At 42.0% G+C, this 15,747-nt stretch overlaps 2 protein-coding genes across 2 annotated transcripts; both read left to right on the forward strand.

Moving 5' to 3' along the window:
- The first annotated feature begins 1,073 nt into the window (after positions 1 to 1,073).
- LOC136422690 (uncharacterized) lies at positions 1,074 to 6,035 on the forward strand. The gene is made up of 5 exons (XM_066410525.1): positions 1,074 to 1,526; positions 2,775 to 2,880; positions 3,343 to 3,410; positions 3,908 to 4,061; positions 4,931 to 6,035. The coding sequence occupies exons 1-5, from the start codon at positions 1,209 to 1,211 to the stop codon at positions 5,203 to 5,205; spliced, it is 921 nt and encodes a 306-aa protein (XP_066266622.1). The 5' UTR covers positions 1,074 to 1,208; the 3' UTR covers positions 5,206 to 6,035.
- A 2,736-nt stretch (positions 6,036 to 8,771) lies between these two features.
- On the forward strand, positions 8,772 to 13,878 carry LOC136422691 (uncharacterized). Its single transcript, XM_066410526.1, has 5 exons — positions 8,772 to 9,276; positions 10,963 to 11,068; positions 11,276 to 11,343; positions 11,842 to 11,995; positions 12,760 to 13,878. Exons 1-5 carry the CDS (start codon positions 8,959 to 8,961, stop codon positions 13,032 to 13,034), a joined length of 921 nt encoding a protein of 306 aa, XP_066266623.1. The 5' UTR covers positions 8,772 to 8,958; the 3' UTR covers positions 13,035 to 13,878.
- The last annotated feature ends 1,869 nt before the right edge of the window (positions 13,879 to 15,747 follow it).

The raw sequence follows: 15,747 nt of genomic DNA on the forward strand, positions 1-15,747 counted from the left end.
GTGTGTCCAGCTCAGTCTGAAACAATGGGGTAGAAACAGGTAGGAAACAAGTAGAAATAGGCAGGTTATGTGTATTTATGATATCTTGTTATATCTACAATGCTCCCTGCAAGGTCCTTTCCTCGCTGTGGTCAGTATTGAACGATTTTGGGTGCAAACCACGACAGACGTTTTTGGAGGAAACTTTTAGATGACCGCATGTGACCGAAAGAGCCAGTTACAGAGTGGTATCATCAATTAAACAGCCCTTCAGGCATTAACAGAAGGATGCGTGACTTGTCACAGACACAGGCAGATGTGTCCAGCTCAGATTGGGATTAAAAGAATAGATAGAAAGACAGGTAAAATTGGAAGATTTCGTGGAAATCTCGTATACCTCCGCGGTCAGAACCAAGCAGTTCATAGGAATCTTGCGTTGCCATCAGACGACCAGCTGTGACATTGAGAGTTTTTGAAACCACGACAGAGGCGTTTGGAGGAAAAACGTTAAGATGACCGCATGTGACCGTAAGAGCTAGTTACAGAGTGGTACGTTTCAACAGCCCCCCGCGGGCGTTAACAGAAGAATAACTCGTGCTTGACTTGTCACAGACAGGTGTGTCCAGCTCAGTCTGAAATGACGTGGTAAAAAGCAGGAATGCAGCTAAAAATGGGCAGATTTTGCGTAAATTTCATATCTAAAATTATTTTGTGGTATCCACAATACTCTCAGTAAGGTACCCCTCTCGCTTTGTTGAGAACCGAGCGGTTAGGAGGAAATTAACATGTGTGACCTCAGGTAACCAACTGTGACGTGGAGAGTTTTGTGAACCCCGCCAAAACTCCTCAGGCATCAGCTGAAGGCCACTCAAAAATAGACACGGACAGGTTTTTCCTCTTAACTCTGAACCAATGGGCACGCTTGGTGATGACAGCATGATCACGTGAACGCGACGTCACGGATGATGACGACAGAATACCGGGAAAATTGGGCAGCTTATGTTTAATTGTGACATCGCTGTATATTTATAGCAAAATGCACAATAGAAAATCTATTTTGTTTGCGTCGCGGGTTTTCCCCTGGCGTCTACCTTTTATGGCGGAAAAGAGTGTAAAAGTGTATAAAAGGGACCGAAAACTTGTGCAAGAACAGTACTCCAACGTCGCCTGTCCCGATCTGAACACTTAGTCTCTGTCACAGATCGGTAAAAGTTTATCTGTAGAGGAAGATGATCCCAGAGAAGCTCCTCAGCCACGGTCGGGACCACAGCAGTCGCGGCTCTGTCATCCAGCTCTTCGCGGCCGGTGTTTTCCTGGTTGCCGTCTGCCTGGTGCTGTGGAAGGGGGCTGAGCTGAGGGAACGCCGGGTCGTGCTGGACAGGGTCCTGGACGAAGTCACCCTACAGAGCGAAGAGATTCGGTACCTGAGAGAACAGGTCTACTTGCTGAAGAAAGAAAGAGAAGACGACAAGACTCACTCCGAGACACCAGAAGACACCGTCCAAGACGAGGCCTTTCAGGAACAAGATTTGACAGCAGGAACTGAAGTAAGAGTCCTTGTGTTTCTTTGTAAATATTTACTTCGTTGTTGAAATTAGTGGTCACGCTTAAGGTTTTTATGCTAGACTTGAGTTCTGCTGGAAGAATCCTTCCCCTCTGTGTTTTTCGTATTGCCAAGTACCTATTTAAGAGCCCCAGTCCGCCACAGACTACGCTCAAATATCTGGTGTCTTGTTGGACAATGATACCGTGCATGTCGCAGTCAAATTCCATGTGTTCTTTTTGACCGGTTAAACAAAAGACAAAACTTTATCTATCCATCCATCCATCTATCCTATTCATCCATCTATCCATCCATCAATCTATCTAGCAATAAGTCAATCGATCAATGAAAAACATTCCTAACTTTTGAAGTATCCTGTTCACCCACCAAACTAACAAACCGCGCGTCCGCCTGCCGTTTAATGACTGTGTTTATACCAGAACCAGTGACTGTCGCTAACGCGTTTAAGACAACTCCTTTGCACTGATAATTATTTGTGACCTCTCACGTTTTGAACTTTCGTCAATTGTTAACTCCGCCCACTTGACATAATGCCAAGTACGTAGATCTGTGATATGCTCCAAGCAGAGGTTTCGGTCGGAGGGCTCAGTGTAGTGGCCGCGATTTTTACCTCTCCCTCCCTTCACGTTAAATTTAAAATCGCGGCCACTCCTTCGTGTTTAGACTTTCAGTCAGGAAAGGTGACATGAAACTGTCGCCAGTGTTATGAAGCGTTCAGGAAACCCCATTTTTTCAACGGAATCAGGATACAAAGATGGCCCCGTTGACGTGGTGACTGTTGCTTGTTCAATTACTTTTTCTGTTATACAGCTTCACTCGTACTTTTTCTACAACACTGAAAAAAAGCAAAATACTAGTGCTTGTAGACATTTTGAAACATAGAGTTGATGGCAAAGTAGCTTTTCTTGAATATTTATACAATTAAGTCGTAACTTTAATTTTGCACTTTTACTACCACTTCAGTATCAAATCATATGGTAGCGTTTCCAAGCTTCTTCTAACGTTGGTAAATACATTCTGTGTGCAATAGGCGTTAATCTTGGAATCAGTAGACACAAACAAGACGCCAACATGAATTAACTATCGATAGATATGAACTCGGTTGGAACAAATATCTTCATTACATCTAACGTTAGATCTTGAAGATATGTTTGGAACTTTGACCTGTATAACAGTTGCCCGCCTAGGGGTGGAATAGATTATGATGTTTACCCCTACTTCTATTTCGCAGTCGGAGTCGACGGACAGTGACGTTGATACAGGTGATCTGGACGACATGGGGGACACTCCCTGGCGACTGAAAGATGTACTGCACAGCAGATCGAAGAGGAGTCTTAGTAAGTTTTTGTGGCAGACGAAATAAAAAGTTTAAACCAAAACAAAACTACAGAATTATAAAGTTGCAGAATTATATATCCAGCAATACATCTAACGCTCCCGGTCTAGGATATTTAATCGTCATGATAGGAATATCTGTATCTGTATCTGTATCTATATAGCCGGTATAACCGCCATCAGGCGTAACACACCAGCTTCGCAGGCACGCGGCGCGGCAGCAGCTGGTCATATTACACCGAACGGTCTGTTACACCTAGTCTTTGCATATCTGACTGCAACCGTTCTTTAAAGCTACTTAGTGATGAAGCTCCTACAGTACTTGATGACAACGAGTTCCATTCTACTATGGTTCTCGGGAAATACGAATTTTTGAACACGTCAATCCAATAATACAGTTCTATAAGATGCTGCTTATGGCACGACATCTACACATTGGACGCTCATTTTGCCTGTATTTCCAGGGTGCTACCCATCCGCGTGTAAGGGAGACATTGGACCGAGAGGCAGGAGAGGACCACGAGGATTTAAGGTAAGCTTGAAATGATACGCAAAGACGGAACAATGATGAATATTGTGTTTTCACGCCAGAGATCTAGGATATCAAGGGCCTCACTGTGAATCAATGTTATATAATGGGTACTAGAAAGGATACATGCTTTATGCTACGGTCACAATTGCGCCAGTGCCCGTAGGGGGTGTAGCCCCGTTCGGGCCCCGAAGCCACAGAGTTGTCCCTGTGTACTGCCGGATACGGGTTGGGGGGGGGGGGTGCCTCTCGGTGTTCTCAGGATTACCTTACGGTGTCTGTTTGTTACCGGGTCCCGGGTTGATTTTAAATTCGAGTTAAAAAAAGAATCCCGGGGACCGGTCGTGCACAAAATAAGCCCGGTAGCCGAAGGTTGTCCCACGGGGCCTTGTCCGTTGAATGAGCTCACTCGATGTGGCGTGACATCACTCGGCGGTGCAAGATTGTTGTTGTACATCTTTTCGCCATCTTAGTTCTTTTTTCATTCTTCATTACACCAGGGGGAAAAAGGTGACCGAGGCTACCAAGGCTCCACTGGCTCCAGGGGACTGCCAGGTGCCCGAGGTCCAGCCGGCCGTAAGGGTGACCGTGGTTTCCGTGGCATCCAGGGAGAGAAGGGTGACCCGGGCCCAGTTGGTCCACACGTCCGGCATTGTGAGTACACTGTAACTGGCGGTATGAATTTCCGTCATATTTGTCAAGAAGTGACGCGTTGTGTTTTCGACATTCACAAAATTCACAAAATTTCATAGATAGTATTTCTGTGGGCATGGTTTTAGCTCAGCGAGAGACATTCTTTAAAACATTGGTTGAAGTTTTTCTCTTATTCTTTAAAACATTGGTTGAAGCTTTTCTCTTATTCTTTAAAACATTGGTTGAAGCTTTTCTCTTTTTTCTTTTTACCGGAACGATGAAATGATTGACAAGACCATTAATAAGTTACTGGACCTACGTCTGAAGAAACGTTTTTTATTTCCTTTCTACAACTGAAATACTTGAACTCATATTGCTACATTCATTGTTTGACAAAAAATGTTGTCTACACCAGTTTGGTCAGACAAACAAAACTGAACTCTGTGCTGAAATTATCTGCGTTAGAGATAACTGAATGCTGTAACTGTACTTGTTATCACAAATGGCTTTCTAAGAAAAGGAAGTTACTAACCTACTTAACTTATTCATTTAATGTAGATTGTAGTTTATATAGCAACAATAGAAATGTTTTGTTTGATTATATTATGCGAACGTTTCCACACTTTCAATTGATGTCTAATATTTAAAAATTCATTTTTAGTATGCGTTTTGACCATGCAATATAAAACAAGTCCATCTCAACTTATATTTCTAACATCACAAAGAGACGAGAAGAGGCCGAACCTATGAATTAGAGTAGTTTTAGAATCATTTCTTTATATTAGTATTAGAAATCCTGTCAGTGTCATTTTATATGTATTTTGTATCCATATGCCTGTACTTGAATGAATGTACAATAAAGGTTATCATTATATTGAATATTCTTTCAGGCGAGATCGGACGCGTAGAGACTGGTGCACCGCCCCACAGTCTCAACACAGGCACCGGAAAACGCGAAATTTGCAAGATCCACCGCTTCCGCCATCCGTTCCTTTACGCACCGGCCGTTCATGTTAGTTTCACCCACCTCGACCATCACGCTGGCCAGGAACGAATTTTCACTTACGTGAGGAGTGCTACGAAAACCCAAGTCGAAGTATGCATGGGTACTTGGCATGATACTCAATGGGTTAGGGTACAGGTAGATATCCTCGCTTGTAAATGAAGAGATTCGGTCTTCAGTTCTAGTCATGTCAACAAATCAGTGGCATGTCTCAATTTTCGTACAAAAAAGATATCTCAAGTAGAAGTTTTGATAACACACTTTGGTATAAGGTTAGATATCATACATATGTCAAAAGTATGCTCTTTTCATTTGCATGTTTTGTTCATCTAATTTCTTTGTAATCTTTTAGAATATGGTGCTATTGTTATACATGTGAAGGCAGTATTGATATTCTTATCAGTGTACCAAAGGGGGGAATTATGTGTTATAATGTTAGTTATGTTATGATGTGTTATGACCCCATTAGTAATCTGACTCTTTGTTGTCTGCCATGGTTTTGCAATTGCGATCTTTTGCTTCATGTTTACCCAACATCAATGGTTTGTCAAGATCTCATTGTTTTGTGTTTGGTTCACTGTGTAAATCTTAGAGTATCTATAGAGTTTATTGTATAGTGCAATCTCAATACCCTTGTCAAGAATACAAAGCTAACGTTATTTCTAAGACAATAGCATATGTTCTCCACTCCTCAGTGTTCTGATCATTGATAGCAGCATTTACAATACATATTGCCAACTTGTGTTAAGTTATCCTGATATTCAGGTAACCGCATTCTTATGGCTTGGTCCGCAATAAATTCGTATTATTCTTTTGGTGGGGATCGCTGACTTGGTATAATTTACAATTCATTATCAAGTTCACTTCGTATCTTTTTAGATAACTAAAGTTGAATCCTCTAAACTGTTCAGAGGCCATTGCACATGTATGTGGTCCTATTAGTGTGTAACATCGTGATATCGTGAATGTCAAATAAACCATTATCTTTAGTATCACATTGGTGAAGTTATCATTCTTTCTCCACACACTGACAGTGTTTTACCATGTATCATCGAGTTCACTTCATCGGTATCATTATTGTTTTCTGATACATTAATAAGTTTCTATTATTGGTCATCACACAGGAATAATCATCCAAACTGCAATTATAGACTGAAGGTTATGGTTCTTATGCAAGGTAGATAAAATTGTTCTTTTCCTTTGATAGGTTTGCCAAAGAAAATGAATATATTGAATGGCAACAGGGACAACATGGTCGTGTGTTTATGTGCATGTTTTAGTTATGTGTGGATAAGCATGTGTGCTTATGTGTGTGTGTGCGCGTGTTTGTCTGTGTGCGTGTGTTTGTGCGTGTGTTTGGCTGTGTTTGTGTGTCTGTATGTTTGTGTGTGCCTGTATGTGTCTGTCCGTGTGTATGTGTGTGTGTGTGCGTGTGCGTGTGAATGTGTGTGTCAAAAGCCCCCGTGTTGACCTCAACAGATGACTAAATGTGACCTTGAGAGTTATTGCAAACTACGATACAGGCCTTTGGAGGACACGTTTAGATGACCGCATGTGACCGAAAGAGTGCCGACAATTAAACAGCCATTCAGGCATTAACAGAAGGATAACCTGTGTATGACGTGTTACAGACAAAGGAGGGGTGACCAGCTCAGTCTGAAACAATGGGGTTGGAATACAAATAACAATGGGCAGATTTTGTGTTTATCTGATATCATATCATATATATCGGTATATCCACAATGCTCTCGGTAAGAACCTAGCGGTTCGGAGGAAAATCGTGTTGACCGTAGCCCGTCAGGTGACAGAATGTAACCTTGAGAGTTTGTGCAAACCACGAAAGAAGCTTTTGGAGGAAACGTTCAATAAATGACCGCATGTGACCGAAATAGTTACAGGCTGGTACCGTCAATTAAACAGCGCTTCAGGCATTAACAAAAGGATAACTCATGCGTGACTTGTCACAGACAGGTGTGTCAAGTAGGAATACAAGTAAAAATGGGCAGATTTCAGTGTAAATCTGATATCATATTATATCTTGTCATATCCACAATGCTCTCGGTACGGCACTCTTATCGCTTTGGTCAGAACTGAGTGGTTCGGGGAAACATATGTTGATCTCAGGTGCAAACCACGACAGAGGAACTGTTTAGATGACCGCATGTGACCGCAAGAGCTAGTTACAGAGTGGACCATTCCCCTTCATGATCAGGCATTAACCGAAGGATAACTGGTGCGTAACTTGTCACAGACACAGACAGATGTGTCCAGTTCAGGTTGGGATTAAAAAACAGATAGGAAGACAGTTTAAGGGAAGAATTCGTGTAAATCTCGCCTCATATTATATATTACCATATCCAGAATGCTATCGGGAAGGTACGGTTCTCGCTTTGGTCAAAACCAAGTGGTTTGGAGAAAACTTGTGTTGACCTCATCAGGTAACCAACCCTTGTGACGTTGCAGTTTTTTCTTTAAAACCACGACAGAGGCGTTTGGAGGAAACGTTAAGTTGACCGCATGTGACCGTAAGAGCTAGTTACAGAGTGGTACATTTCAACAGCCCTTCAGGCATTAAGAGAAGGACAACTTGTGCGTGACTTGTCACAGACAGGTGTGTCCAGCTCAGTCTGAAACAATGGGGTTGAAATAGAAGTAAGAATGGGAAGATTTTGTGTAAATCTGATATCATATTTCGTCCACAGTGCTCTTAGTAAGATATTATTCTCGCTTTGGTCAGAACATAGCAGTTCGGTGGAAACTTGTGTTGACCTCATCAGGTGACCAACTACATGTGGCGTGGAGAGTTTTTGAAAACCACAACAGAGGCGTTTGGAGGAAACGTTAAGTTGACCTCATGTGACCGTAAGAGCTAGTTACAGAGTGGATCACTTCAACAGCCCTTCAGGCATTAACAGAAAGATAACTCCTACGTGACTTCTCACACACACAGACAGATGTGTCCAGCTCAGATTGGGATTTGAAATAAAAACAGATAGGAAGACAGTTAAAGGGAAGATTTCGTGTAAATCTCGCCTCATATCATATATAAGTATATCCAGAATGCTATCGAGAAGGTACCGTTCTCGCTTTGGTCAAAACCAATTGCTTTGGAGGAAACTTGCATTGACCTCATCAAGTGACCAACCCTTGTGACGTTGCAGATTTTTTTTACAAACCACGACAGAGGCGTTTGGAGGAAACGTTAAGTTGACCGCATGTGACAGTAAGAGCTAGTTACAGAGTGGTACATTTCAAAAGCCCTTCAGGCATTAACAGAAGGATATCTTGTGCTAGACTTGTCACAGGCAGGTGTGTCCAGCTATGTCTGAAATGACGGGGTAAAAAATAGGAATACAGCTAAAATGGGCAGATTTTGCGTAAATTTCATATCTTATAATATTTTGTGATATCCACAATACTCTCCGTAAGGTACCCCTCTCGCTTTGTTCAGAACCGAGCGGTTAGGAGGAAATTAACATGGGTTAACCTCAGGTAACCAACTGTGACGTGGAGAGTTTTGTGAACCCCGCCAAAACTCCTCAGGCATCAGCTGAAGGCCACACAAAAATAGGCAGCTTTTTCCTCCTTACTCTGAACCAATGGGCACGCTTGGTGATGACAGCATGATCACGTGAACGCGACGTCACGGATGATGACGACAGAATACCGGGAAAATTGGGCAGCTTATATTTGATTGTGACATCGCTGTATATTTATAGCAAAAGGTACAATAGAAAATCTATTTGGTTACGTCGCGGGTTTTCCCCTGGCGTCTACCTTCTATGGCGGAAAAGAGGTCCAAAGTGTATAAAAAGGACCGAAAACTTGTGCAAGAACAGTACTCCAACGTCGCCTGTCCCGATCTGAACACTTAGTCTCTGTCACAGATCGGTAAAAGTTTATCTGTAGAGAAAGATGATCCCAGAGAAGCTCCTCGGCCAGAGTCGGGACCACAGCAGTCGCGGCTCTGTCATCCAGCTCTTGGCGGCCGGTGTTTTCCTGGTTGCCGTCTGCCAGGTGCTGTGGCAGGGGGCTGAGCTGAGGGAACGCCGGGTCGTGCTGGACACGGTCCTGGACGAAGTCACCCTACAGAGCGAAGAGATTCGGTACCTGAGAGAACAAGTCTACTTGCTGAAGAAAGAAAGAGAAGACGACAAGACGCACTCCGAGACACCAGAAGACACCATCCAAGACGAGGCCCTTCAGGAACAAGATTTGACAGCAGGAACTGAAGTAAGAATCCTTGTGTTTCTTTGTAAATATTTATTTCGTAGTTGAAATTAGTGGTCACCCTTAAGGTTTTTATGCTAGACTTGAGTTCTGCTGGAAGAATCCTTCCCCTCTGTGTTTTTCGTATTGCCAAGCACCTGTTTAAGAGCCCCAGTCCGCCACATATTACGCTCAGATATCCATATCTGGTGTCTTGTGGGACAATGATACCGTGCATGCCGCAGTCAGATTTCAAGTGTTCTTTTTGACCGGTTAAACAAAAGACAAAACTTTATCCATCCATCCATCCATCCATCCATCTATCCTATCCATCCATCCATCCATCAATCAATATATCAATAAGTCAATCGATCAATGAAAAACATTCATAACTTTTGAAGTATCCTGTTCACCCACCCACCAAACTAACAAACCGCCCGTCCGCCTGCCGTTTAATGACCGTGTTTATACCAGAGCCAGTGACTGTCGCTAACACGTTTAAGACAACTTCTTTGCACTGATAATTGTTTGTGACCCCTCACGTTTTGAAGTCTCCTCAAACGATAACTCCGCCCACTTGACATGATGCCAAGTACGTAGATCTGTAATATGCTCCAAGCAGAGGTTTCGGGACTAGTAGTGGCCTCGAATTTTAACATCTCCCTCCCTTCACTTTAAAAATCGCGGCCACCTCTTTGACCCCCACGAAACCTCTACTTGGAGAGTAGATCTGTGAGACCTCCGCGGGAGCCATGAAGAATTACGTCTTCGACACATATAGGCTTTATTTTGCACATTATCGTTGTGCATGGGTATTTGTACAATGAAACAAACACTACATGCTTCTTTTAAATTGAAATGTTCACAACTCTCATTTGAAAAAAAAGGACGATACGGTCTGATGACACCAAGAAGAGACAATGCCAAGAAGATCTCTTCTTTCAGTCTAGTGCCATAATAAGGACAGGTGACACGAAACAGCCAAAGCATCCGTCGTCAATGTTAAGTGTTCAGGAAAAAACTTTTTTCAACCGAGTTAGGATACAAACTTAAGATGATCCCCTCCCTTCACAAGGTGACTGTTACTTGTTCAGCTGCTTTTTCTGTTGTACTGTATTACTCGCACATTTTCTACAACACTGAAAAAAGCAAAATACTACTGCTTGTAGACATTTTCAAACATAGAGTTTAAAATGATGGCAAAGTATCTCTTCTTGAATATTTATACAATTAAGTCACAACTTTAATTTTGCACTTTCACTACCACTTCAGTATCAAATCATCTGGTTTCCAAGCTTGCTTTAACGTTCTTAGATAGGCGTTAATCTTGGAATCAGTAGACACAAACAAACGTCAATATAAGGTAACCATCGATAGATATGAAATCGGGTGGAACAAACATCTTAATTACTTGATAGACAAGATATGCTTTGAACTTTGACCTGTAACAGCTACCCACTTACAGTTATGGTTTATCATTTATCTAAATCTCATTCTTTCTTTATGTTATCAATTTAATCATTTTCATCAATTTGTTACTCTTTGATATCTTAGCACCCTAGATTTTAAGCACTGTTAGTTATGTAATTGCAAATTGGATTTTAGTCTGTTTTCGCACTCGGCGTTACCGATATGTACCACCGCTCTAAAGGTGAATAAAGTCTAAAGGTGGAATAGATAATGATGTTTTTCTTTACTTCTAATTTGCAGTCGGAGTCTACGGACAATGACGTTGATACAGGTGATCTGGACGACATGGGGGACACTCCCTGGCGACTGAAAGATGTACTGCACAGCAGGTCGAAGAGGAGTCTTAGTAAGTTTTTGTGGCAGACGAAATAAAAAGTTTGAACCAAAACAAAACTACAGAATTATAAAGTTGCAGAATTATATATCCAGCAAAACATCTAACGCTCCCGGTCTAGGATATTTAGTCGTCATGATAGGAATAATACAGTTCTATAAAATGCTGCTTATGGCACGACATCTACACATTGGACGCTCATTTTGCCTGTATTTCCAGGGTGCTACCCCGCCGCGTGTAAGGGAGACATTGGGCCGAGAGGCAGGAGAGGACCACGAGGATTTAAGGTAAGATTAAAATGATACGCAAAGACAGAACAATGATGAATATTGTGTTTTCACGCCAGAGATCTAGGATATCAAGGGCCTCACGGTGAATCAATGTTATATAATGGGTACTAGAAAGGACACATGCTTTATGCTACGGTCACAATTGCGCCGGTGCCCGTAGGGGGTGTAGCCCCGGCCGGGCCCCAAAGCCACAGAATTGTCCCTGTGTACTGCCATATACGGGTTGGGGGGGGGGGGTGCCTCTCGGTGTTCTCAGGATTACCTTACGGTGTCTGTTTGTTACCGGGTCCCGGGTTGATTTTAAATTCGAGTTAAAAAAGAATCCCGAGGACCGGTCGTGCACAAAATAAGCCCGGTAGCCGAAGGTTGTCCCACGGGGCTTTGTCCGTTGAATGAGCTCACCCGATGTGGCGTGACATCACTCGGCGGTGCAAGACTGTTGTTGTACATCTTTTCGCCATCTTACTTCTTTTTTTTTATTCTTCATAACACCAGGGGGAGAAAGGTGACCGAGGCTACCAAGGCTCCACTGGTCTCAGGGGACTGCCGGGTGCCCGTGGCCCAGCCGGCCGTAAGGGTGACCGTGGTTTCCGTGGCATCCAGGGAGAGAAGGGTGACCCGGGCCCAGTTGGTCCACACGTCCGGCATTGTGAGTACACTGACTTTCCATCATATTTGTTAAGAAGTGACGTGTTGCGTTTTCGGCATTCACAGAATTCACAACATTTCATAGATAGTATTTCCGTGTGCATGGTTTTAGCACAGCGAGAGGCATTCTTTAAAACATTGGCTGAAGCTTTGGTTGAAGCTTTTCTCTTTTTTTCTTCTTACCGGAACGAGGAAATGATGGACAAGACCATTAATAAGTTACTGGACCTACGTCTGAAGAAACCTTTTTTCTTTTCTTTCTACAACTGAAATACTTGTATTGCTATATTCATTGTTTGACAAAAATGTTATCTACACCAGTTTGGTAAGACAAAAAAAAATGAACTCTGCTGAAATTATCTGCGTTAGAGATAACTGAATGCTGTAACTGTACTTGTAAACACAATTGGCTTTCTAAAAAAAAGGAAGTTACTAACCTACTTAACTTATTCATTTATTTTGTTTGATTACATGATGGGAACGTTTCCACACTTTCAATTTATGTCTAATATTTAGAAATTCATTTTCATTATGCGTTTTGACCATTAAACAAGTCCATCTCAACTTATATTTCTAACATCACAAAGAGACGAGAAGAAGCCGACCCTATGAATTAGAGTAGTTATAGAACCATTGTTTTAGATTAGTATTAGAAGTCCTGTCAGTGTCATTATATATGTATTTTGTATCCATATGCCTGCACTTAGCCCGTGATAAGATATGAATGTACAGTATAATAAAGTTTATCTTTGAATATTCTTTCAGGTGAAATCGGACGCGTAGAGACTGGTGCACCGCCCCACAGTCTCAACACAGGCACCGGAAAACGCGAAATTTGCAAGATCCACCGCTTCCGCCATGCTTTCCTTTACGCACCGACCGTTCATGTTAGTTTCACCCACCTCGACCATCACGCTGGCCAGGAACGGATTTTCACGTACGTGAAGAGCGCTACAAAAACCCAAGCCGAAGTATGCATGGGTACTTGGCATGATACTCAATGGGTTAGGGTACAGGTAGATATCCTTGCTTGTAAATGAAGAGATAGGGTCTTCAGCTAGAGACAAATATCAGTGACATGTCTCAATTTTCGTACAAGAAAGATATCTGAAGTAGAGGTTTTAATAACACATTTTGGTATAAGGTTAGATATCATACATATGTCAAAAGAAATGAAAAAAGTATGCTCTTTTCATTTGCATGTTTTGTTCATCTAATTTCTTTGTAATCTTTTAGAATATGGTGCTATTGTTATACATGTGAAGGCAGTATTGATATTCTTATCAGTGTACTAAAGGGGGGAATTATGTGTTATGATGTTAGTTATGTTATGATGTGTTATGACCCCATTAGTAATCTGACTGTTTGTTGTCTGCCATGGTTTTGCAATTGCGATCTTTTGCTTCATGTTAACCCAACATCAATGGTTTGTCAAGATCTCATTGTTTTGTGTTTGGTTCACTTTGTAAATCTGAGTAAGAGTTTCTATAGAGTTTATTGTATAGTGCAATCTCAATAACCTTGTCAAGAATGCAAAGCTAACGTTATTTCTAAGACAATAGCATATGTTCTCCAGTCCTAAGTGTTCTGATCATTGATAGCAACATTTGCAATACATATTGCCATCTTGTGTTATTAAAGTCACCCTGATATTCAGGTTACCGCATTCTCATGGCTTGCTCCGCAATAAATTCGTATCATTCTTTTGGTGGGGATCGCTGACTTGGTATAATTTACAATTCATTATCAAGTTCACTTCGTATCTTTTTAGATAACTAAAGTTGAATCCTCTAAACTGTTCAGAGGCCATTGCACATGTATGTGGTCCTAACAGTGTGTACCATCGTGATATCGTGAATGTCAAATAAACCATTATCTTTAGTATCACATCGGTGAAGTTATCATTCTTTCTCCACACACTGACAGTGTTTTACCATGTATCATCGAGTTCACTTCATCGGTATCATTATTGTTTTCTGATACATTAATAAGTTTCTATTATTGGTCATCACACAGGAATAATCATCCAAACTGCAATTATAGACTGAAGGTTATGGGTCTTATGCAAGGTAGATAAAATTGTTCTTTTCCTTTGATAGGTTTGCCAAATCAAAGAAAATGAATATATTGAATGGCAACAGGGACAACATGGTCGTGTGTTTATGTGCATGTTTTAGTTATGTGTGGATAAGCATGTGTGCTTATGTGTGTGTGTGCGCGTGTTTGTCTGTGTGCGTGTGTTTGTGCGTGTGTTTGGCTGTGTTTGTGTGTCCGTATGTTTGTGTGTGCCTGTATGTGTCTGTCCGTGTGTGTGTGTGTGTGTGTGCGTGTGAATGTGTGTGTCAAAAGCCCCCCGTGTTGACCTCAACAGATGACTAAATGCGACCTTGAGAGTTATTGCAAATTACGATACAGGCGTTTGGAGGACACGTTTAGATGACCGCATGTGACCGAAAGAGTGCCGACAATTAAACAGCCATTCAGGCATTAACAGAAGGATAACCTGTGTATGACGTGTTACAGACAAAGGAGGGGTGACCCGCTCAGTCTGAAACAACGGGGTTGGAATACAAATAACAATGGGCAGATTTTGTGTTAATTTGATATCATATCATATATATCGGTATATCCACAATGCTCTCAGTAAGAACCAAGCGGTTCGGAGGAAAATCGTGTTGACCGTCGCTCGTCAGGTGACAAAATGTAACCTTGAGAGTTTGTGCAAACCACGAAAGAAGCTTTTGGAGGAAACGTTCAATAAATGACCGCATGTGACCGAAATAGTTACAGGGTGGTACCGTCAATTAAACAGCGCTTGAGGCATTAACAAAAGGATAGATTATGCGTGACTTGTCACAGACAGGTGTGTCAAGTAGGAATACAAGTAAAAATGGGCAGATTTCAGTGTAAATCTGATATCATATTATATCTTGTCATATCCACAATGCTCTCGGTACGGCACTCTTATCGCTTTGGTCAGAACTGAGTGGTTCGGGGAAACATGTGTTGATCTCAGGTGCAAACCACGACAGAGGAAATGTTTAGATGACCGCATGTGACCGCAAGAGCTAGTTACAGAGTGGAACATTTCCCTTCATGATCAGGCATTGACAGAAGGATAACTGGTGCGTAACTTGTCACAGACACAGACAGATGTGTCCAGTTCAGGTTGGGATTAAAAAACAGATAGGAAGACAGTTTAAAGGAAGATTTCGTGTAAATCTCGCCTCATATTATATATTACCATATCCAGACTGCTATCGGGAAGGTACGGTTCTCGCTTTGGTCAAAACCAAGTGGTTTGGAGAAAACTTGTGTTGACCTCATCAGGTGACCAACCCTTGTGACGTTGCAGTTTTTTCTTTAAAACCACGACAGAGACGTTTGGAGGAAACGTTAAGTTGACCGCATGTGACCGTAAGAGCTAATTACAGAGTGGTACATTTCAACAGCCCTTCAGGCATTAACAAAAAGGATAACTTGTGCGTGACTTGTCACAGGCAGGTGTGTCCAGCTCAGTCTGAAACAATGGGGTTGAAATAGAAGTAAGAATGGGAAGATTTTGTGTAAATCTGATATCATATTTCGTCATATCCACAGTGCTCTTAGTAAGATACTATTCTCGCTTTGGTCAGAACATAGCAGTTCGGTGGAAACTTGTGTTGACCTCATCAGGTGACCAACTACATGTGGCGTGGAGAGTTTTTGAAAACCACGACAGAGGCGTTTGGAGGAAACGTTTAGTTGACCTCA

The sequence above is a fragment of the Branchiostoma lanceolatum genome, chromosome 17 (assembly GCF_035083965.1).
Source record: "Branchiostoma lanceolatum isolate klBraLanc5 chromosome 17, klBraLanc5.hap2, whole genome shotgun sequence".
In the NCBI taxonomy this organism is placed as follows: Eukaryota; Metazoa; Chordata; class Leptocardii; order Amphioxiformes; family Branchiostomatidae; genus Branchiostoma; species Branchiostoma lanceolatum.

Bases quoted from the DNA above. Each gene is read 5' to 3' on its own strand.
- LOC136422690 (XM_066410525.1), top strand. From the start codon at position 1,209: ATGATCCCAGAGAAGCTCCTCAGCCACGGTCGGGACCACAGCAGTCGC. The intron at 1,527-2,774 runs GTAAGAGTCCTT...TCTATTTCGCAG, and splicing joins ATTTGACAGCAGGAACTGAA to TCGGAGTCGACGGACAGTGA. The intron at 2,881-3,342 runs GTAAGTTTTTGT...CTGTATTTCCAG, and splicing joins CAGATCGAAGAGGAGTCTTA to GGTGCTACCCATCCGCGTGT.
- LOC136422691 (XM_066410526.1), top strand. From the start codon at position 8,959: ATGATCCCAGAGAAGCTCCTCGGCCAGAGTCGGGACCACAGCAGTCGC. The intron at 9,277-10,962 runs GTAAGAATCCTT...TCTAATTTGCAG, and splicing joins ATTTGACAGCAGGAACTGAA to TCGGAGTCTACGGACAATGA. The intron at 11,344-11,841 runs GTAAGATTAAAA...TCATAACACCAG, and splicing joins GAGGACCACGAGGATTTAAG to GGGGAGAAAGGTGACCGAGG.